Source organism: Haliotis rufescens, unplaced genomic scaffold (genome assembly GCF_023055435.1).
Source record: "Haliotis rufescens isolate VD_foot unplaced genomic scaffold, xgHalRufe1.0.p SCAF_8, whole genome shotgun sequence".
Taxonomy (NCBI): Eukaryota; Metazoa; Mollusca; class Gastropoda; order Lepetellida; family Haliotidae; genus Haliotis; species Haliotis rufescens.
The window spans coordinates 48,375,995-48,398,893 of NW_025964372.1; the positions used below are offsets into that span (position 1 = coordinate 48,375,995).

Here is a 22,899-nt window from a genome sequence, read left to right on the forward strand (position 1 = left end):
TAACAGTTCAGAAAAAACAACAGCCTTCTTATGATAATTCTCATATTCTCATTAGGACGTTGTATCTAATTACAGTGTCGGCGTTATTTACAAGTGATTTTACAATACCTGCTGTCGGTCAATTACGATCTACCACACCACGCGTGAATAAACAGTTATGCAGGTGTTGGGGCAAACACCTAGCCTGAAAATGTTTTTTTTGTTGTGGATACATGTTTTACAAATGTTCGTTGATATGTGGATATATTAAGCACAAAGACAAACAAATGTTTATGAAAGATGAATTAGTGCCTTGATATATGCATCAAGATGTGTATCATCGTTTAATGGGGTCATTCAATAAACGTATGTTTGGAGGAGATATCAAAGGAGCCGCCCAATATACACGGTGTCGTCCGGTGAACTACCACCCCACCCTGTCCATAAGAGTTATGTAATCGGTACACAAATATATTTGATGCAATGTCAGTGTGGAAGGAGTTTGAATTACGTCCGCCACTGGCCACAGAAATCCTCAAAGTATAGTAACAATCAACAAGGTCAATGCCGTACTAATTACCTAGTTACGCACGTAACAACGACTGCCAATAGGGAAAATGGTGAAAACAAATTGAAATAGATTTTAATAAAACATTATTGTACTAAATAACTTGCAAAAGCGGTGCCCAAAATTGTTTGATCGTGTTATGTGTGTTGTAGACTGACGTATAGCATGTAATTGTCATGCTGTAAGCATGGTTCCATATACAAATTCAGATATACAACCGGTATGAAACTGAGAACTGAGATGCCAAGTACAACCTGCATTCACACATGGAAGCAATATACTTGTTTGTATGCCCTCTCCTCTGACAAATGTATCACTAAAGTATTTGCATTGTAATAAATATAGTAATGATAAAACTTGGTAATTTGGTAGGTCTCCGACAGATATGATTTTCAGTTTTTTTACACCTTTGATTGATACGGATTACGTACATGTAGTCTAGTCACTGTCTCTAATGTATCTGCTTGTTAAAAATTTCAAATGTCCTGTTATAGCACTGTTCCTAAAATAAGGCAGTTTCTTTTATCGGGTATAAATAGTTGATTCGTCTTGTCACGCAGTCATTTTTACTTGATCGAATGATTTCCACAAAAAATTCCAAAAAAAAAGAGTTTTGTATTTTATTATATACATGTATTGTTAATTGTAGAAGATGCTTACATCACTGTATCTCAGAACGCAAATCTGATAACTTTCAAACATGTAATTAGTACACAGTTAATTGTTACATATAACTTCCTGCATATTCCTTTTTGAACAAAAAGCCTACATGTATACTGAAATCGGTGTCCACTGTTAAAAGGGTATTAGTGCAGTCGGTCATGGTAAATGGAGAGACTATAATAAGGTGATTAGTTATAGTCTGTTGCAGAATATGCGGTATAAGTGTAGTCATTTATACATATACACATTACACATATACAGATGAAATACACGATATGATACAGTGCAAGAACAAATAAAGATACGGTTTCTATTAAAAATAATTTTTCGATTATGGATTTAATTAGCATGTTTAAATTTTCAGGCCAACACTGTTGAGATACAGCATCGGCATACTCAACTGGAGTTGTTTTCTGCCGGTCGTAAGTTCTTTGTTTGACTGAGCACACTTGTGTCGGTGTTGCGATATTTTCTTCTCTTTGTTGGCAGCCTGCCACCGGCCTGAATTTTGAGAAAGGTCTCAGCATGGGACTGTTAATTTTTTCTTATGGATGTCTACAAGCTTACAAACTTGTAGATGTTGGGGCGGTTAGGACCAAATTTTGTTTTAGCTCAGAATGTTAGTGGTCCTGGAACCCACAGTGTCAAACAGGTTCTGCACAATACGTCCATCAGATTCTACCGTTCAGCAACATTGTCACTGAATTTCAGAACTCTGGCATGATATAATAATCAAGGATTTCGAAGGTGAACGAGGGGAAAGGCAGACGCACGTGGATTTGCTCTCAGGTTATTATTGTCTGGAGTTCACATTTTTGGGCATTTCATATACTAATTGAACAGAGTTCACCTGCACATGTCCACTTTAGTGATACAGACTGTAACCAAAAAATGCAATGAGCCGTAGCTCTTAATCCCTTATAACAACGGTAACAACAACCAGGGTGAGGACACAGTAAGGTTAAACCGTGTCCAAAAGACAATCTCAGGTGGCTAGCGCCATATCTCCCATCAAGTCAGCTCTGTTTTTAAGCGCATAATTATATTTTTACATACTGAAATAAAAGGAATTTAAAAAAATCATATTTAACAAACCTACACATTACCAAATACAAACTTTATAACCCTTTCTAGACTTCGTTCCAATTAACCTGGATCATTCAACTCGCTCGCGAAGGTCGTATACGACTTTAAAGTGAATACGTCTACAGTGTACAAGTAACTTTTAACTGTATCATATATACTCATGATAAGCAATTATTTTCGTTCCTACTTCGAATGAGCACATTCTGGGGCTAAATCTGCAAAAGGACAGACAAAATATTTCTTTGTACAATGCAAACGATACAAACGTAGTGGCTGATAATAGAGACAATGATTTAATAATCTGCAATATATCATTTGTTCTCGTTCAATCTATTGTACATATTGAAGTGATTGTAAAGTTTCAAGGAGAACTAAAATGTTGTGGTATTATGAATGTATTTAGAATATGAATAGCGAAAAACAGTCACCATATCGGATGTACATGTATAACTTGTCTTCCAACACCACGCTTGTGCCGAGGCCCATGGTCATAAAACTAATCGGTCCCATAAAAGGGGCAAATAGTTTCGCAGATTCTACTTGCTATGGTTCACTCCCAATTGACACACGACCTAATCATCAGTCAGACCAGTCAAGTTTGACCAGTGTACCTGCCTGGTTTTACCTCCTAATTACCGAGCTGCCCAATACTGTCATACTGTCGGCAGAGTAAGCGGCCCCAACTCGTTGAGTGATACAGATTAACCAGATTATGATTGTGTTTGTAAGTTGCGTTTAATCTGTGTCGGGTTGCAGTTGTTTTATTAGGCACGACCAGGGGTAGTTTTTTCAATAAAACCTTTTAGCCGTTGAGTTTGTTTTGCATTCATTTCATTAAATATATTGTTAGGTAGAATGATAACACGTTATATGGATTAAACATCTCCTTAACCTGAGTATAACCTCACATGTACCCTAAGTACCGTACTATATTACTTTGCGGAGACACTGAGTATAATTTTTGAGTTGGCATTGTATGCTGTCTGAATGACTTTACACAAATCCCTGCGTCAATGGACCCGTGAAGATCTTCAACAACCCATTCTTGGCGTGAAAGGGCGACAGCGCTTGTCGTAAGAGGCGACTACCGGGATCGGGTGGTCAGGCTCGCTGACTTGGTTGATGCATGTCATCATATCCCAATTTCGTGGATCGATGCACATGATGTCAATCACTGGATTGTCTGGTCCAGACTCGATTATTTACAGACCGCCGTCAAACAGCTGAAATATTGCTAAGTGCGGCGTTATACAACTAACAAACAAACAAAAGAACCACAACAATCACTATGACGAGGTATGCATATCTTGCAATCAACCTGAATCCAGTTACTGGAATGTCAAACCCGGGCTTGGTTAAAACAAGAATTGCAGTTAGATCCCCTATATGCTGTAGATCTCCTGTAGTCAAGAGATGCAATAGCGAGGCAGAACAATGTCAATTTATGAGGGACAGACGGCTACTCGAACATATATAAACATAGCAGCCAAAGATAAAAATGAACTCATATCATGTACGAAAATAGAAATCATATCAACACAAAAAGAGAAAGTGTATGAGTACTAAAACTGGCAATAGATATGCGTACCCTACGTACACACATGAGTCCCATTCGACTGTCTACAACACACGAATAACTGTCAAACAAGTTTGGGTACCCCTTCTGTTCAGGCAACTTATTTAGTTTAATAATTTTGTATTAAAATCCTTTTCAATTTGTTTGCACCATTTTCCCTATTCCATGCATGTTTATGCTGCTACATCTTATTGCTCATGTTTCCAGGTATTGTAAAACACTTCAGTGTTTCTCCTTCTTAATCTAACGTTATAACATTTCAGGTCATTACCATCATCTAATACACAAGAGATGATACCAAGACATATTTTATTCGGTTTTATGGTCTATGCGGTCTTACAATTGATTTAATTAGTCTTTACATCTTATGTCTAGTACATATTTTCACAAACAGGGCTGTTAGATGATATAAGGAAGGTGACATCCAGTTGAGGACTGAATACGACGTACTTTAGTCTGTTAACGACGTTTCTACAATTAATATTTTGAATAAGCCGTTAATACGCCAGTTGTGACAGGGATGATGGTATGGTAGCTGTAGCAGACAGATTGACAGCCGTTGTTACGCGAGTCACTAGGTTATTAGTACGGCATTGGCCTTGTTGATTGTTACTCTACTTTGAGGATTTCTGTGGCCAGTGGCGGACGTAATTCAAACTCCTTCCACACTGACATCGCACCAAATATATTTGTGTACCGATTACATAACTCTTACTGACAGGGTGGGGTGGTAGTTCACGCGAAATGGACGACACTGTGTAAATTGAGCGGCTCCTTTAATATCGCCTCACAACATACTTTTAATGAATGACCCATTAAACGATGATACACATCAGGATCGCGGAGAAAATACAAGATTCGTTCTCGTTGAATATATATATATCAAGGCACCAATTCATCCTCATAAACTTTTTGTGCCTTTGTGCTTAATATATCCACATATCAACGAAAATATGTAATACATGTATCCACAAAAAATATACATGTACAGGGCATTGCCTAAACGTCGGGCCGGGCCAAGACGGGCCAAAGTGTTATTGGCCAATGACTTCATTATCGGCGATCATACCTTCATATAATTGATGCAATATAAACACATGACATGAATGAACAATCACCAAACAAAAAAGTGCACCATAATTAAGTAATTCGGAGTAAATCGCTTGAAAACCAGAAAGTGGAGCTATGTGTAAGCGTCGCTGATCTAGCTAACCTGTAAAAGAGCAATCGTTAACCGAAATAAGATTTAAAACGTATCAAATACTTCTAGCTATCGTGATACAAATTTCCATCTGTCGGCATAGCGTTTATATTTATAGGAACGTACTATATCTCAATAAATACCACTTTATAATGTCACTGTTCGTCGTATTTAAAGCAGACACGTTGGTTAAAGTAGACCTCTTCTCCCTATACTCTCAACAGTCACACAAGTGTTCGGCCCGGGCTGTCAAAATAAACTTAAACCTCACAGATGTATCATCAAATGGATTCACATCTATAGATTAGTATTATATCTACCTAAATACCACATTATAGTGTCTCAGATCGCTGTACTTAAAGAACACAAGGGGCTCAAAGTGAAGCCCTTTTCCCTCTACATTCTCAACATAGTCTCTATCAGAAGTGTTTGGCTTGTGTTGGGTCCGACTTGGCCCGGGCGGTCCAAATCTACTTTAAACACACAGATGTATCATCAAATGTCCTTACATCTATAGAATAGTGTTATATTTACCTATACACCACTTTATAATGTCACGGTACATCGTATTGAAAGAAAACAAGGGGCTCAAAGTGAAGTATTTTTATTGTATTTTCTTAAGAAAATCTATGTCAGAAGTGTTCGGTCCGACTTGGCCCGGGCTGTCAAAATCAACTTAAACCTCACAGATGTATCATCAAAAGGATTCACATCTATAGATTAGTATTATATCTACCTAAATACTACATTATAGTGTGTCAGATCGCGGTATTTAAGGAAAACAAGGGGCTCAAAGTGAAGGCCTTTTCCCTCTACATTCTCAACATAATCTTTATCAGAAGTGTTTGGTTTGTGTTGGGTCCGACTTGGCCCGGGCGGTCAAAATCAAATATAAACACACAGATGTATCTTCAAATGTGTTTACATCTATAGATTAGTATTAAATCAACCTATATACCACTTCATAATGTCACAGATCGCAGTATTTATAGAAAACAAGGGGCTCAAAGTGAAGCCCTTTTCCCTCTACACTCTCACTCTCATCATAGTCTCTTCAAAAGTAATTGTGTTGGGTCCAACTTGGCCCGGACTGTCAAAATCAACTTCAAATACACAGATGTATCTTCAAATGTCTTGACATCTATAGACTAGTATTATATCTACGTATAAACCACTTAATAATGTCACAGAACATCGTATTTAAAGAAAACAAGGGGCTCAAAGTGAAGCATTTTACTGTATTTTCTTAAGGAAATCTATGTCAGAAGTGTTCGTTCCGACTTGGCCCGGGCTGTCAAAATCAAATTAAACCGCACAGATGTATCTTCAGATGTGTTTACATCTATAGACTATTGTTATATCTACCTAAATACCACTTTATAGTGTGTCAGATCGCGGTATATGAAGAAAACAAGGGGCTCAAAGTGAAGCCCTTTTCCCTCTACATTCTCAACATAGTCTCTATCAGAAGTGTTTGGCTTGTGTTGGGTCCGACTTGGCCCGGGCGGTCAAAATCAACTTTAAACACACAGATGTATCTTCACATGTGTTTACATCTATAGATTAGTGTTATATCTACCTATATACCACTTTATAATGTCACAGTGTATGGCATTTAAAGAAAACTGGGCCGTTAAAGTCAAGCTCTTTTAATGTATTTTCTTAAGAAATATTATCAAATAAGAATATGTGATTGATCTCTTACAGACTTTAATGGTTTCACAAAAGGAACGACATATCTCTTCTGACATGCTTGATTGTATTGCAGTCATTACATTTCCCCAAGACTCTGCACCAGTTTGATATTACGATTGTTACAACAGTGGAATTGCTATAAACGCATTGACGCGCGAAAGGGATTAGATTTTGGGATGTTGAGATCCCGCCTTGTGTTATATGGCATAACGTGTTTAGTCAAAACACACACAGCCTCTGTTCCTTTTGGGACTTAAATCTAAATCCTGAGAACCTGTTGTGTTTACCTTGACACACTTTTTCTCTGGAATGAGTAAGATACACATTTGAAATGGAACTCGAGTCTGCGGCGTGCTTAGCGATCAATATTACTGTAAGGCCACAATAGCACCCGAATAGGCCTCTGAAAAGCAACGCCACTGATTACGTTACTGATTGTTGTTTGAGACAACCAAACCGGAAATGACAACGTGACAGCAGAGATCACATCAGCAATAGGTATGGGTTTCATATGATTTATTTTGTAAAAATGCACTGACGTGTAGCGTAATTCACTGTGGTTTGAATTCCAATATCTTCCAGATGAATAAATTATATCGCCAACTTGAACAAGGGGATATTATGTTGTGACAACGATAGTCTGCCGTCTGTTTATGTTTGTCACTGTGAATAGCCATGAACACAACGACGGAAATTATCATGAATAATTTGTTGCACGTTATTCTACTGCTTTACTGTCCAGATCATATTACACTCCATCATGAATAACACACCCCAAGTCAAATTAATGACACTTTGCATAACTGACACGATCGTTGAGTTTTGCCATAGTTCACGGTTGGTGTGAAATTTGATTCCATCATCTCCACAACGCTTGCCCATTGCCCATTGTCTTGCGAACTAAATTATTACGATCTACAATTAATGTTCCCTTTGAATTCGTTATAACCGTAGTTTGCTGTATAAACTTACTTTGATATTCCCAATGGTGCGTGAATGTTACTGAGTCTCTTGTGTGTCGGGGGCACGGGTGGCCCAGTCGTCTAAGGCGCCGCGATTCGCTGTGCAGAGTTGAAGATACAAGCCAAACACTTCTGATAAAGACTATGTTGAGAATGTAGAGGGGAAAGGGCTTCACCTTGAGCACCTTGTTTTCTTTAAATACGATGTACCGTGACATTATAAAGTGGTACATAGGTAGATTTAATACTAATCTATAGATGTAAACCCATTTGGAGATACATCTGTGTGTTTAAAGTCGATTTTTACAGCCCGGGCCAAGTCGGACCCAACACAAGCCAAACACTTCTGATCGAGACTATGTTGAGAATGTAGAGGGGAAAGGGCTTCACTTTGAGCCCCTTGTTTTCTTTAAATACGATGTACCGTGACATTATAAAGTGGTATATAGGTAGATATAATACTTAGCTATAGATGTGAATCCATTTGATGATACATCTGTGAGGTTTAAGTTGATTTTGACATTTTGTATTAAGAAAATACAGTAAAAGTGCTTGACTTTAACGGCTCAGATTTCTTTAAATGCGGTACTCTGGGACATTATAAAGTAGTGTACAGGTAGGTATAATACTAATCTATAGATGTAAACACGTTTGAAGATACATCTGTGTGTTTAAAGTCGATTTGGACCGCCCGGGCCAAGTCGGACCCAACACAAACCAAACACTTCTGATAGAGACTATGTTGAGAATATAGAGGGAAAAGGGCTTCACTTTGAGCCCCTTGTTTTCTTTAAGTACAGCGATCTGAGACACTATAAAGTGGTATTTAGGTAGATATAATACTAATCTAAAGATGTGAATCAATTTGATGACACATCTGTGAGGTTTAATTTCATTTTGACAACACGGGCCAAGTCGGACCGAACACTTCTGACTTGGATTTTCTTAAGAAAATACGGTAAAAGTGCTTCACTTTGAGCCCCTTGTTTTCTTTAAATACGATGTACCGTGACATTATAAAGTGGTATATAGGTAGATATACTAATCTATAGATATAACACATTTGAAGATACATCTGTGCGGTTTAAAGTCGATTGTGTCACAATATTCAATCACGTTTTCCTCAATCGCATTGAAACAAAATTCCCACTGGTCAGTTCGCCACCGCATGTAATTAAATAATTATTTCGAGATTTCGTTAGAATGTAAGATATTCAGACAAACGTTATGCAATAAAAGACGAATAGTTTTTTTCATTAAAATACGCGCACGCGTACCTGTATATTTCATACCTACCCCATTAACCGATGATACACATCTTGATGAATATCTCAAGGCACTAATTCATCTTTCATAAACATTTGTTTGTCTTTGTGCTTAATATATCCACATATCAACGAACATTTGTAAAACATGTATCCACAAAAAAATAAACATTTACAGGCTAGGTGTTTGCCCACAGCAACACCTGCATAACTGTTTATTCACGCGTGGTGTGGTAGATCGTAATTGACCGACAGCAGGTATATCTTTAAATAGTAATGTAATGATATAATATAAAGTATATTTAACACGATACAATATACTTTGCACACGGTTAGTTGATGCTTTAAAGGGACTGACGAAAACATGGGCGAAATATTTTAATAACGCCGTAAAAAAGTTGAATCATGTGTCATGCTTGTAGACACACCTTTATGTATTTGCGAAACTAAAACTTTTGAGCAAAGGAAAATATTCTCCCCCATGGGCCAATCTTTCTCGTCCAGAGCGAAATATTTCAATAACGCCGTAAAATAGTTGAATTAAGTTAAAATTTGTTAAATTATGTGACATGAAACTTCTAAGAACACCTTCAAGTATATGCGACACTAAAACATGAGTTTTAAGCAAAGGGAAATATTCTCGCCCATGGGCTAAACCTTTTCTCGCCCATGGGCGAAATATTTCAATATCGCTATAAAATCGTTGAATTAAGTTAAAATGAGTTTAATTTTGTGTCATGATACTTGAATAAATACATTTAATGTATTTGCGAAACAAAAACATGAGTTTTGAGTAAAGGAACATATTCTCGCCCATGGGCCTGCCCATTGGCCAAACCTTTTTCTCGCCCATGGGCGAAATATTTCAATATCGCTATAAAATCGTTGAATTAAGTTAAAATGAGTTTAATTTTGTGTCATGATACTTGAATAAATACATTTAATCAAAAACATGAGTTTTGGGTAAAGGAACATATTCTCGCCCATGGGCCAGTCTTCGCCCATGGGCAGGCCCATGGGGGACATAGTGTAAATATTGGGTTTTTGAACAATTTATTTTTCATTTTTTCTTCCTTGGTATGTTCCCATGAAAACAGAATGTTTAATTTTGTAAATACCTTTAACCGAGACTGGGCAAAGACAGTAGAGTTTCTGGACTTTTGGGTTTCCAGAATTAAAATGGGACGTGTTTAACTCAAAATCAGTCAAGGAAAAGAGTAATACAATATATTGTACCGTATATTTAGCACAACTGTCACAAGATAGCGTGACTATTCTGTCTCGAAAGTGTCGCGATAGTGGCGTGAAAGTGGCGTGAAAGTGTCGCGATAGTGGCGTGAAAGTGGCGCGATAGTGCCGTGAAAGTGGCGCGAAAGTGCCGCGATCTTGTTAAATGTTATCGCGAAAATGGCGCGAAAGTGTCTCAAAGGGGCGCAGTAATCGCGTTAATGGCTCAAAAGTGGCGTGATAATTCCGCGTTAGTGCCGCAATAGTGGCGAGAAAATTTCGCGAAATTTTCGCAAAAATAGGGGAAGTTACTTATGAAATGTAGTGTACATAGACAATCAGGAAGGTACACGGACAATCAGGAAGGTACATAGACAATCAGGAAGGTACATAGACAATCAGGAAGGTGCACGGACAATCAGGAAGGTACACGGACAATCAGGAAGGTACATAGACAATCAGGAAGGTGCACGGACAATCAGGAAGGTACATAGACAATCAGGAAGGTACATAGACAATCAGGAAGGTGCACGGACAATCAGGAAGGTACACGGACAATCAGGAAGGTACACGGACAATCAGGAAGGTACATAGACAATCAGGAAGGTACACGGACAATCAGGAAGGTGCACGGACAATCAGGAAGGTACACGGACAATCAGGAAGGTGCACGGACAATCAGGAAGGTGCACGGACAATCAGGAAGGTACATAGACAATCAGGAAGGTACATAGACAATCAGGAAGGTGCACGGACAATCAGGAAGGTACACGGACAATCAGGAAGGTACACGGACAATCAGGAAGGTACATAGACAATCAGGAAGGTACACGGACAATCAGGAAGGTGCACGGACAATCAAGAAGGTACACGGACAATCAGGAAGGTGCACGGACAATCAGGAAGGTGCACGGACAATCAGGAAGGTACATAGACAATCAGGAAGGTACACGGACAATCAGGAAGGTGCACGGACAATCAGGAAGGTACACGGACAATCAGGAAGGTGCACGGACAATCAAGAAGGTGCACGTATATTTCATATAATGCCCATTTAGCATGTTTTCGAGCAATAGATCATAGCATACCCGTTTAGATCCCCGCGTAATTGTAAAGAGTCTTCCTTATATGCATTGTAACGATCCACAAGCTATGAAACTTGATGAACATGTAACAGCTTCACGTGACATATGCAAGTGTATCACACAAAAACAACTCACACATTATGAAAATAGAGTTTGGTATATTTTTCAAATATTTTCCAACGTTTTGTCAATTCAAAGTAGGGGTGTATTTTAAGTTTGAGAAAATACACTTATCTGACTGCTCGCAAACACGAATCACCTCAACTTACCCTTTACCTCTTACTCCTCGATACCTTACCTTGACCGAACATTATATTTTGTATTGACCATATATGTCGAGAGAGCAACACACTTCCCTACCTGACACGTGTGCATTACTGGCCATTAGCCTCTCAGAACTGACACGTGTGCATTTACTGGCCATTAGCCTTTCAGAACTGACACGTGTGCATAACTTGCAATTGGTCTTTCAGAACTGACACAGGTGCATTACTGGCCATTAGCCTTTCAGAACAGACACCCGTGCATAACTTGCCATTAGCCTTTCAGAACTGACACGTGTGCATAACTTGCCATTAGCCTTTCAGAACTGACACGTGTGCATAACTTGCCATTAGCCTTTCAGAACAGACACCCGTGCATAACTTGCCATTAGCCTTTCAGAACTGACACGTGTGCATTACTGGCCATTAGCCTTTCAGAACAGACACCCGTGCATAACTTGCCATTAGCCTTTCAGAACTGACACGTGTGCATAACTTGCCATTAGCCTTTCAGAAGTGACACGTGTGCATAACTTGCCATTAGCCTTTCAGAACTGACACGTGTGTATAAATTTGTCATTAGCCTTTCGGACGTCATCTCCTGTGTACCTAAAACATATTTTACTGACCTTTCCCTTTCATCAGGTCTTCTATTTCCTGTTGTTTTGTGGGAGTGTCGACGAAAGCTAAGGTCCCGTGTTGTCGCAGGCATTCAGCTGCTGCGTCTTTCCAGTTCAGTTTCCGAGTGGAGACGATGAACTCTGTTGTGTAGGTAACTCCATAGGACGGACTGGTCTCTGTGAAGAAACGTATTGTCGTTAACAGAATGTAACACAATTTGTTATTGATAGTAGGGAATCGACAATTTGTGAGCATTGTTTATATAATCAAAGAGTCACCATGTAACTAAAGAGGTTGTTAAGGTTACAGTAAAGATGGACCAAAAGTTGACCTGTGATTGATTAACTTTACCAATGTGATGGGTTTGTAATGTCGCCACATTGAGTAGCTTATGTCACCATGTAAGCAATGTATGGCGTATTGTTTTAGAGGCTTGGACATGTGACAGGCGTTAGAGTTGTGGGAGCTTTGGATTTTGAGGTCTGAGGCGGGCCCAGGACAGACGTCTCATACTTACTAGGTCCCTGTATTGACCATGTGGTCCGTGACATTCCTACCAGTGGAATATTGGGATGGATTCAACCATGTCGGTCCGTGACATTCCTACCAGTGGAATATTGGGATGGATTCAACCATGTCGGTCCGTGACATTCCTACCAGTGGAATATTGGGATGGATTCAACCATGTGGTCCGTGACATTCCTACCAGTGGAATATTGGGATGGATTCAACCATGTGGTCCGTGACATTCCTTCCAGTGGAATATTGGGATGGATTCAATCATGTCGGTCCGTGACATTCCTACCAGTGGAATATTGGGATCGATTCAACCATGTCGGTCCGTGACATTCCTACCAATGGAATATTGGGATGGATTCAACCATGTCGGTCCGTGACATTCCTACCAGTGGAATATTGGGATGGATTCAACCATGTCGGTCCGTGACATTCCTACCAGTGGAATATTGGGATGGATTCAACCATGTCGGTCCGTGACATTCCTACCAGTGGAATATTGGGATGGATTCAACCATGTCGGTCCGTGACATTCCTACCAGTGGAATATTGGGATGGATTCAACCATGTGGTCCGTGACATTCCTACCAGTGGAATATTGGGATGGATTCAACCATGTGGTCCGTGACATTCCTACCAGTGGAATATTGGGATGGATTCAACCATGTCGGTCCGTGACATTCCTACCAGTGGAATATTGGGATGGATTCAACCATGTCGGTCCGTGACATTCCTACCAGTGGAATATTGGGATGGATTCAACCATCTCGGTCCGTGACATTCCTACCAGTGGAATATTGGGATGGATTCAATCATGTCGGTCCGTGACATTCCTACCAGTGGAATATTGGGATGGATTCAACCATGTCGGTCCGTGACATTCCTTCCAGTGGAATATTGGGATGGATTCAACCATGTCGGTCCGTGACATTCCTACCAGTGGAATATTGGGATGAATTCAACCATGTCGGTCCGTGACATTTCTACCAGTGGAATATTGTGATGGATTCAACCATGTCGGTCCGTGATATCCTTCCAGTGGAATATTGTGATGGATTCAACCATGTCGGTCCGTGACATTCCTACCAGTGGAATATTGTGATGGATTCAACCATGTGGTCCGTGACATTCCTACCAGTGGAATATTGGGATGGATTCAACCATGTCGGTCCGTGACATTCCTACCAGTGGAATATTGGGATGGATTCAACCATGTCGGTCCGTGACATTCCTACCAGTGGAATATTGGGATGGATTCAACCATGTCGGTCCGTGACATTCCTTCCAGTGGAATATTGGGATGGATTCAACCATGTCGGTCCGTGACATTCCTACCAGTGGAATATTGGGATGGATTCAACCATGTGGTCCGTGACATTCCTACCAGTGGAATATTGGGATGGATTCAACCATGTCGGTCCGTGACATTCCTACCAGTGGAATATTGGGATGGATTCAACCATGTCGGTCCGTGACATTCCTACCAGTGGAATATTGGGATGGATTCAACCATGTCGGTCCGTGACATTCCTACCAGTGGAATATTGGGATGGATTCAACCATGTGGTCCGTGACATTCCTACCAGTGGAATATTGGGATGGATTCAACCATGTCGGTCCGTGACATTCCTACCAGTGGAATATTGGGATGGATTCAACCATGTCGGTCCGTGACATTCCTACCAGTGGAATATTGGGATGGATTCAACCATGTCGGTCCGTGACATTCCTTCTAGTGGAATATTGTGATGGATTCAACCATGTCGGTCCGTGACATTCCTACCAGTGGAATATTGGGATCGATTCAACCATGTCGGTCCGTGACATTCCTACCAGTGGAATATTGGGATGGATTCAACCATGTCGGTCCGTGACATTCCTACCAGTGGAATATTGGGATCGATTCAACCATGTCGGTCATTTGTAAGAGACAGGAAAGTTGAACTGTGATTGTAGTTAGACTTAGTCTGTGCACAATGTGTCGTGGGCTAATCGAATTGTGATCGGAATATGTTCGTGACGAGCTTCCGGATTGTGTCCGATTGGTGAAGTTTTCTGTATCACGTTGAGTATTCACCCATTTTTCTTTGTCACATACATGTATATGTTAGTTTGCCAGATTGTATTCGCAATTGTGTAAATATTGAATAACTGTAGGTTTGGGTAATAATTAAACATTGTTAATAGTGAAACTGAGTTGGGTCCTTTCTCTTGTTACTTGAGACGCTGTGTCGCTCCTACCAAATTCAATATTCTAAGAAGGCGCCGGTGAATTTCATTTGACACAGAGAAGAACTTGTCAGTCATCGCTAAAACCATGGAATTGTTTCCTCTAAAGGAGGACCTAAACAATATGTGGGGACCCACGGCAGATATTTTTCAGAACTAAGTTCTTGTCAAGTGAACGCTTTTAATTTCTGTGAAGCATTGTGAACTAAAATGTGTCAGAGGGAGACCATACGCAATGTTGTCGATGGCTTAATATTGATCCAGTGGTCAATGGATTGTGACGACTGAAAAGAAACTTGCATTTCCAGTGGTTCTCATAGTCAGAGACGAAGGATCGTTAATTACAATCTTGCCGATTCCCTTGCTATCATAATGAAAAAGAGTAGCACGTAAATAACATGTTCTTGAAGTTAGGAAATGAATACAATGTTTCAAGTAAGTTACTTTGGAAACCTTTCAGCCGCCATTCGTCGAATGAACCGTTTCGCTTTGCCTAAGAAAGTTTATATATTTATGAATTAAATTTTTATAATTTTTTGGAAAGACTAAGTGCCCCATTGATGCATGGTGATGAAAAGGAACACGTGTATTTTCCTTTTTGTGTCGGGGTGACATTGACATTGAACATGGGCATGTTATGACCTGTGTCAGTGCCACTCAATGGTGTTATAGTAGACAATATATATACAATCAAAGTGAACTATATTCTTGGACACTATGTAAGTTATTATATCTGATACATGTTACTCATGTACTAATGCATACGGGAACTTGGGGAAACGTCCTGTGCCCACTTCGGCCACCTTAATTTTACGCGCAGTGACTTTTTTCTTTACTCTTTGTCCCAACCCCACAACCCGCCGACATTTTCGACATTGGTCTTGAAATATAAGGGTTTACCGATGGACATTTAATAATTACCGATATGACTTCAAATGGCTGAAAAGTCATCAGTTTGGTGCTTTTTAATTATTTTAGTGATACCATCGAATGCAAATTTCAAAGAGCTTTTCACATGTCTCTAACACAAGGTATGATTTCCAAAAGTGGTCACGTGACCAGCCCCTATTGCATAATGTTCGGAAATGACGATTGAACCCGGTTGGGACGCGTCAAGGATATCAGTATCTGTTGATAAAATCTTTAACCTTGTACATTATCTCGACCATCAACGGTTTGTTATGAAGAGATATGTATCGTCTGTAAAATATTTAGATAAAATTTCTAAAAAAGAAAGATTTTTTTTTCAAACCAATGTAGTAGACATCTAAAAGCTACATGTTCTTCCAATTGAAGCTGACACGCCGTTATATATATATAGAATACTAAACGAGCTCCCGTGTAATACCACAACTATTCCCGAGTTTCATAAAATTGGTTTTACACGGGAGCGAGTTTAGTATTTAATTATTACTTGCCATTTATAACGTTTTTAGAATTATACTGTTGAGTATGAATAGGCTGACACCTACACGATCCACGGCATAGTCCAATTGAATTTAACAGAATAATACTTCAAACACGTCAAAAGTTGAAACGTATGAATTTAATACCATACAACGGTCCTCCTTAAGAAATTATCGTAGGGCTAAGACTATCGCAACTCACATACTGTAACAGACTAACGACTGTCGTTGCGCTACAATACGATCGCCTTGTGGAACGGGCCTTGCACCTCAAAGTTTACTACAATAACGTCACAATACCCGATGACGTAATTTGTGGAATATTCGTTGCAAGATCCATCGGCAAGACAATGCCATGTGACGTCAGCCAAGCAACAAGGTTGCTGGGGTCATCGAGTGTGCATAAGCTCCTCTCAGTGATCTATCAACTCCACACGCAATGTTGCATTCGTCACCACTCGCCCCTTTCCGTAACCTGCAAGAAGACTCGTCCCCCTATCGATGAATGTTATGTGCGAAAATACGACAAACCAATCAGAATGCGCGTATGATTTCAAGTTCTTCGTCAAAGAATCCCTCAGAAATATGTTTTGATTTTACATATGTTTTGCATCTAAAAATATAGCAAAGACACAGTGAAATGTGTTCAATCATACTGTATAATTCCGCATGTCCCGATGTGCTTTAAATTGCATCTGAAATATATGTAATATATGGGGAATGTAAGTGAACCATTACGCAACTAGTTGACAATTGTTTTAGGTATGCCAGTTTGCGCTGAGACGGAACCCGGTCGCAAAAATGGCCATGAGCGGGGCACGAGTCGCTATTCGGCTTGTCCCGGAATAACACGAGTTGGTCGCGAATGGCAATGTCGTTGAATAAGCCAAGGGATGTTGAGAGCTTTCAATATTTGTTCGTGAAACGTGTTCCGAGAGTACATAAGCACGCGTTTTGGTATTACACAATGTGTAATACAGCTGTATGTTTATTAAACGGGTGATCTCTTCACGGGCAAGTAAAAAAATGAAATACCCAAAAAGTAGCACCGGCAAGAGTTTGGTCAATGTAAATATACTACAACGATAAGGGAACAGATGAAATGATAGTGAAGGTGTAATGTCGATAAATGTCTGTAGAATTAATTTCGGGCGTGTAGATCAATATTTGTGTTCACCATGTTGGGCGATACACGCATCACACCTTGATGGCAGACTCTTGACCTTGGTATTGCCCGCCATTCCGCCTGAAGAGCTTCCCCAAGTCGGTTTTGCCCAGATTATGTTTCTAGGTTTGTCAGCACCATACTCGTGCTCGTGGGTTTCACCGAAGTGGTGAACGTCTGAGACCTGCATCACTTCGGGCTTTCCTCCCACATCGAGCTGACACGCCGTGATATAACTGGAATACTGTTAAAAGCGGCGTTAAACCCAACCCACTCACTCATGCACCCAAGCTGGGCCACCTTGGCGGGTGCTGTGTCTATGGTACACACTCTGCGCCCGAGAACATCCCACAGACGCTGTATGGGGACATGTCAGGGGACTTAGGGGGCCAATCCTATGTCCGTATTCCTTCGGAGAGAGAGAATCGGTTACATCCTAGGCTCGATGAGGTCTGGCTTTATCATCTTGTAGTTCAACCTTCTACCGACTGTTCTAGTGTAGTGAACAACGACAGAACGCAAAATTCGTCTTCATGTCGCTGGCAAGTTAAATGACCATTTACAACAACCAAATCAGTTCGCCTGTCATGTGTGATACTGCCCAACCCTATGACGCTACCGATCCTATACCGATTATAGTCAAGAATTGTTGCCCTGGCATACCCCTCGCCGCTACGTCGCCAACAATGTTTCTGTCATCTGTTCATCTGAGGCAACATATTGATTCGTCTGTTAACATGGTGAAACGCCATTGGTGCACAATGTGCCTCTGTTGTTACTCATCGATCCCAATTGCGTGCATCGATGCTTATGATATCAATCACTAGATTGTCTGGTCGAGACTCGATTATTTACAAACCGCCGTTATATAGCTGGAATATTGCTGAGTGCGGCGTTAAACAACAAACCAAACCAACACCCTGTTGTTACCTTGACCGCTCCCATCTTTGCCGCCTATGGTAAACCGTTAGGGCCACGCCTTCCAGGGAATGCCTTGCTTTTAGGAAGGGTGCAAAGAGCCAGATTATAACGGTAGATGTTGAAATTCGCCTTCCTGTTATTGTACGAAGGCGCTGTTGATAACAGAGGCAGATATGAATCTATTGCGTAGTGCAATTAATAAACTAAGACGATATTGTTTAGGTGTCGTTCTTGAGACCTGGGGGGCACGGGTGGCCCAGTCGTTTAAGGCGCCGCGATTCGCTGTGCAGAGCTGCGTCCCTTGGGTATGCCAGAAACATATGATTGTGGGTTCGAATCCCGGTTCGCCCCAATTATGTTTCTAGGTTTGTCAGCACCATACTCGTGCTCGTGGGTTTCACCGAAGTGGTAAACGTCTGAGACCGGCATCACTTCGGGCTTTCCTCCCACATTAAGCTGACACGCCGTGATATAACTGGAATACTGTTAAAAGCGGCGTTAAACCAAACTCACTCACTCTTGAGACCTGCCATGCCCAGGTCTCGTTGCAATCCCACTTGTTTGACGTCATCTGGCCCAAGGTCGATAAATTTCACTCTTTGATTTGCCAAACACTCAGGCAACTATGGACTTGGACGTCATCCCCCACCCTCCATTGTACCCACATTTCGCCATTTTGCCTGTTCATTGAGATACTGTCTCGGAGGCATTTTCCCTGTACACGTTTCTGTGTGTTCGTACATCCCGTGCTGCTCGTGCATGATGTGAATTTTCATTGTGATTGGATGTTGCGTTCAGATGCATCGCCAGTGTATTGTAAATATACACCCCACCAACAGCTACATACAATCGTTAGTTCCCTTATTTTTGTAAGCAAACTGCTAAGTGATAAATTAAAACACTTTAAAAGCCTTACCACAGACAGAACTGGCGACGCGTGTCAGCACACATTTCTCATGCTTTGCGCAGATCTGGTTCATACAAGCTCCTGCTATCCTCACCTTGAGCAAACCAAATAAAACGAATACGAGAATGTAGGCATTTAAAAAAAGTACATTATAAGTTGTAGCAGGGTCACTCGGGGTACGAGGGGTTTGGTGCGCCCTGCGTTAGGAGGCGAGTGGCATAAAACCTTACGAAGGTAGCATAAAACCCAATGTACCCCGAGTGATCTTGCTACAACGAATTTATCCTACCGACATGTTTTTATGTGAAACTGTAAAAGAATTAACACAAAATTAAACTTGATAGAAAACAGCTGTTTCGTTGAGCTGGGGTTAGCTCGTGCTGTCACGTGACTTCCGCTGACTGAAAAATGGGTGCGGCTTTCAGCTGTGAAGCGGGGTGGAACGGATATATTCTGTCTCTCAGAAATGCACTTGCAGCCTGCACTGCTTGTGGCGGGGTATAAAACATTTATTCCCACGCTTAGAAATCCATTACCCTCAAAGGCGGGCTACACAGTATTTTATCAAGATCATGTGGACCAATCAGATCTCGTCATTCTGACATGGCGGTATGAGAATGTACCTTGTTTGTTTGTTATAGCATCTTTATATACACTGGAGTCCAATAAATCTGTAATCCCATGACAACTGTGTTAGGTGCATAAACATATATGAATACACAATGGACCTGCATGTTTTTTCCCCATTGTTTCAGGAGATTTGTTGAGAAAGGATCAATTTGACTGGGCAGGTTTTCCTCCAGATCAACTATGTTTCAATATTGTCGTGTAAGTACATTTCCGGAAACTAACGTTCAGCTACCTGTACCCGTATACCTATGCTGATGGTACGAGCTGTAGCAATAATCGTTTCAGTTCCATAGTTAATGCCTGTGTTCTATCGTCATTTCTCGACTGTTTATAACCCAATACATCTCAACATTGCGTGCCAAATAGGCACCGCCTCCGTGGTCTAGTGGTAGAGCGTCCGCCCGGAGAGTTGAAGGTCCGGGGTTCGACCCCCGGCTGCGTCATACCAAAAGACGTTAAAAGATGGTACTTGTTGTTACCCTGTCTGGCGCTCGACATTAAGGGCCTACAACAAAGACTGGTCGGCTCGGAGTCAGTACACTGTGTCTGAGTGGGGTATTCATGTTAAACTGCGGCATGGTATCTCAGTGAGCTAGCACTATAAATTGGCATCAGTCCGGACAAGTGCAAGCCCTGATTAGTTCAAGCAGACACACAAACACGTGTATGCACGTCGCCATATAAGTGCAATAATCTAGGACGCGACGTTAAACCCAATTTCACCTCACCTCACGTATAGGCATTGTATAAATTAGTTTCCAAAGTTCACTGGCCAGAGAGACTTGTTTAAAAAATATCGCAAGCCCTGAAAATATATTACTTGCCCAAAACACTTCGATAAAACACGACATGGAAACAAAATGACAGCAGACTTTGACATTTAATGACGCCCTAACTTTATGATTCGTCCAAATAAATATGTATTGATTACGTTTTCAACTAGATAGTCGGGCCAGCATTACGGAAATGCTACTAGCCCAAATTAAAAGTTACTGGCATTTGGCTTGCGGGCAGGCAGCTATTTCGAACACTGCGTACAGGATGCAACAACAAAGGGACAATAAAGATGTAAAACTGACAAATCAAATCTATGAACAACATTTAAGAATTAGTGAGTGAGTTGGGTTTAACGCCGCTTTAACAGTATCAGTATTCCAGTTATATCGCTGCGTGTCAGCTTAATGTGGGAGGAAAGCCCGAAGTGATGCAGGTTTACCACTTCGGTGAAACCCACGAGCACGGGTATGGTGCTGACAAACCTAGAAACATAATCGGGGTGAACCGGGATTCGAACCCACAATCATAGGTTTGTGGCGTGCCCAAGGGACGCAACTCTGCACAGCGAATCGCGGCGCTTTAAACGACTGGGCCACCCGTGCCCCCATTTAAGAATTAATTGTTATAGGCACCCACCTTTGGCCATCCCTCAATTTTACTGTACATCCGATTGTCAGCAGCGATCAGGTTTTCAGATCTCAGTACATCATCTTCATAATTTAGAGAACAAGATTTTGTCTTCTTATTGAAGTTAAATGATTTGCAAATTCCATATTTGTAGCATTCCGCAGCACATGAGAATACTGAGCTGTGAGGCACTTCGGCAAAGTCTGAATATTGTAGATATTTCCCAGCTTTTATCAACCCATCCGTCCAGCAAGAACATAGACACCCGTTGAAACCAGTGGTCAGACCTAGGATGACCAGCAGAGAGACAAATCCGTCCATGCTACACCCAGACGACATCTTCTTCAGGGCAAGTTGGTGGAGCATTAAGCGTCAAGTTTCAGTGTACATACAAGTCACCATCACCACGTCAACGCTTCCATGGAACCGGGGGGGGGGGGGGGGGGTTGGTGGTGTGTGTGTGTGGGGGGGGGGGGGGGGGGTATAAAGACACATATGGTACGTGTGTCCGAGTATTGAAATTTGAGTGAATTTTGTTGCCTAGATCAAAACTGACTTAGGGCAGTACCCGTATATAATGCAAAATGTCTGCAAAATGTTTTATTGATGGCTAAGCTTTCATTATATATTTACTATTTACATATATCTATCTGATCAATGTACCCTGTTAAAAATATTTTAACATGTTTTAATTCAATAAATCGATAAATGAAACTAATCAGCTTTAACGAAGACATCACCTTGAGGCTGCAAACCAGAGTGATGCACCCACGGAGGCATATGGGCGTATTCAGTAGGTACATTGGCAACTTTAGACAAGTATGACGTGAATCAGTTAGCATGTGCCTACCGTACTTATCCTAGACAAACGTGAAATCGAACTCAAGTTTATTTTCTTCTGATCCTTATCATCACCACCTCACCACCTCACCACCTCACCAGGCTACCACGTCACCACCTCACCACCTCACCACCTCATCAGGCTACCACGTCACCACCTCACCACATCACCACATCACCACCTCACCACCTTACCAGGCTACTTCACCACCTCACCACCTCACCACCTCACCACATCACCACCTCACCACATTACCACCTCACCACATCACCACATCACCACCTCACCACCTCACCAGGCTACCACATCACCACCTCACCACATCACCACCTCACCACCTCACCAGGCTACCACTTCACCACCTCAACACCTCACCACATCACCACCTCACCACATCACCACATCACCACATCACCAGGCTACCACATCACCACCTCACCACCTCACCACCTCACCACCTCATCACCTCATCAGGCTACCACCTCACCACCTCACCACCTCACCACATCACCACCTCACCACCTCACCAGGCTACCACTTCACCACCTCACCACCTCACCACATCACCACCTCACCACCTCACCACCTCACCAGGCTACCACATCACCACCTCACCACCTCACCACCTCACCAGGCTACCACTTCACCACCTCACCACATCACCACATCACCACATCACCACATCACCA

The 22,899-nt window shown here is 41.3% G+C and overlaps 1 protein-coding gene across 1 annotated transcript in view; it reads right to left on the reverse strand.

The window, feature by feature from the left end:
- The window catches only part of LOC125376968 (CD209 antigen-like protein C), a 43,129-nt gene extending 21,371 nt beyond the window's left edge, over positions 1-21,758 (reverse strand). The window contains exons 1-3 of the mRNA XM_048389699.1: positions 21,379-21,758; positions 19,345-19,429; positions 12,200-12,367 (exon numbers count right to left, since the gene is read on the reverse strand). Of these exons, the coding sequence (XP_048245656.1) occupies positions 12,200-12,367; positions 19,345-19,429; positions 21,379-21,735 (610 nt within the window). The 5' untranslated portion in view covers positions 21,736-21,758. The remainder of the gene's footprint in view (positions 1-12,199; positions 12,368-19,344; positions 19,430-21,378) is intronic.
- Positions 21,759-22,899: the final 1,141 nt, after the last annotated feature.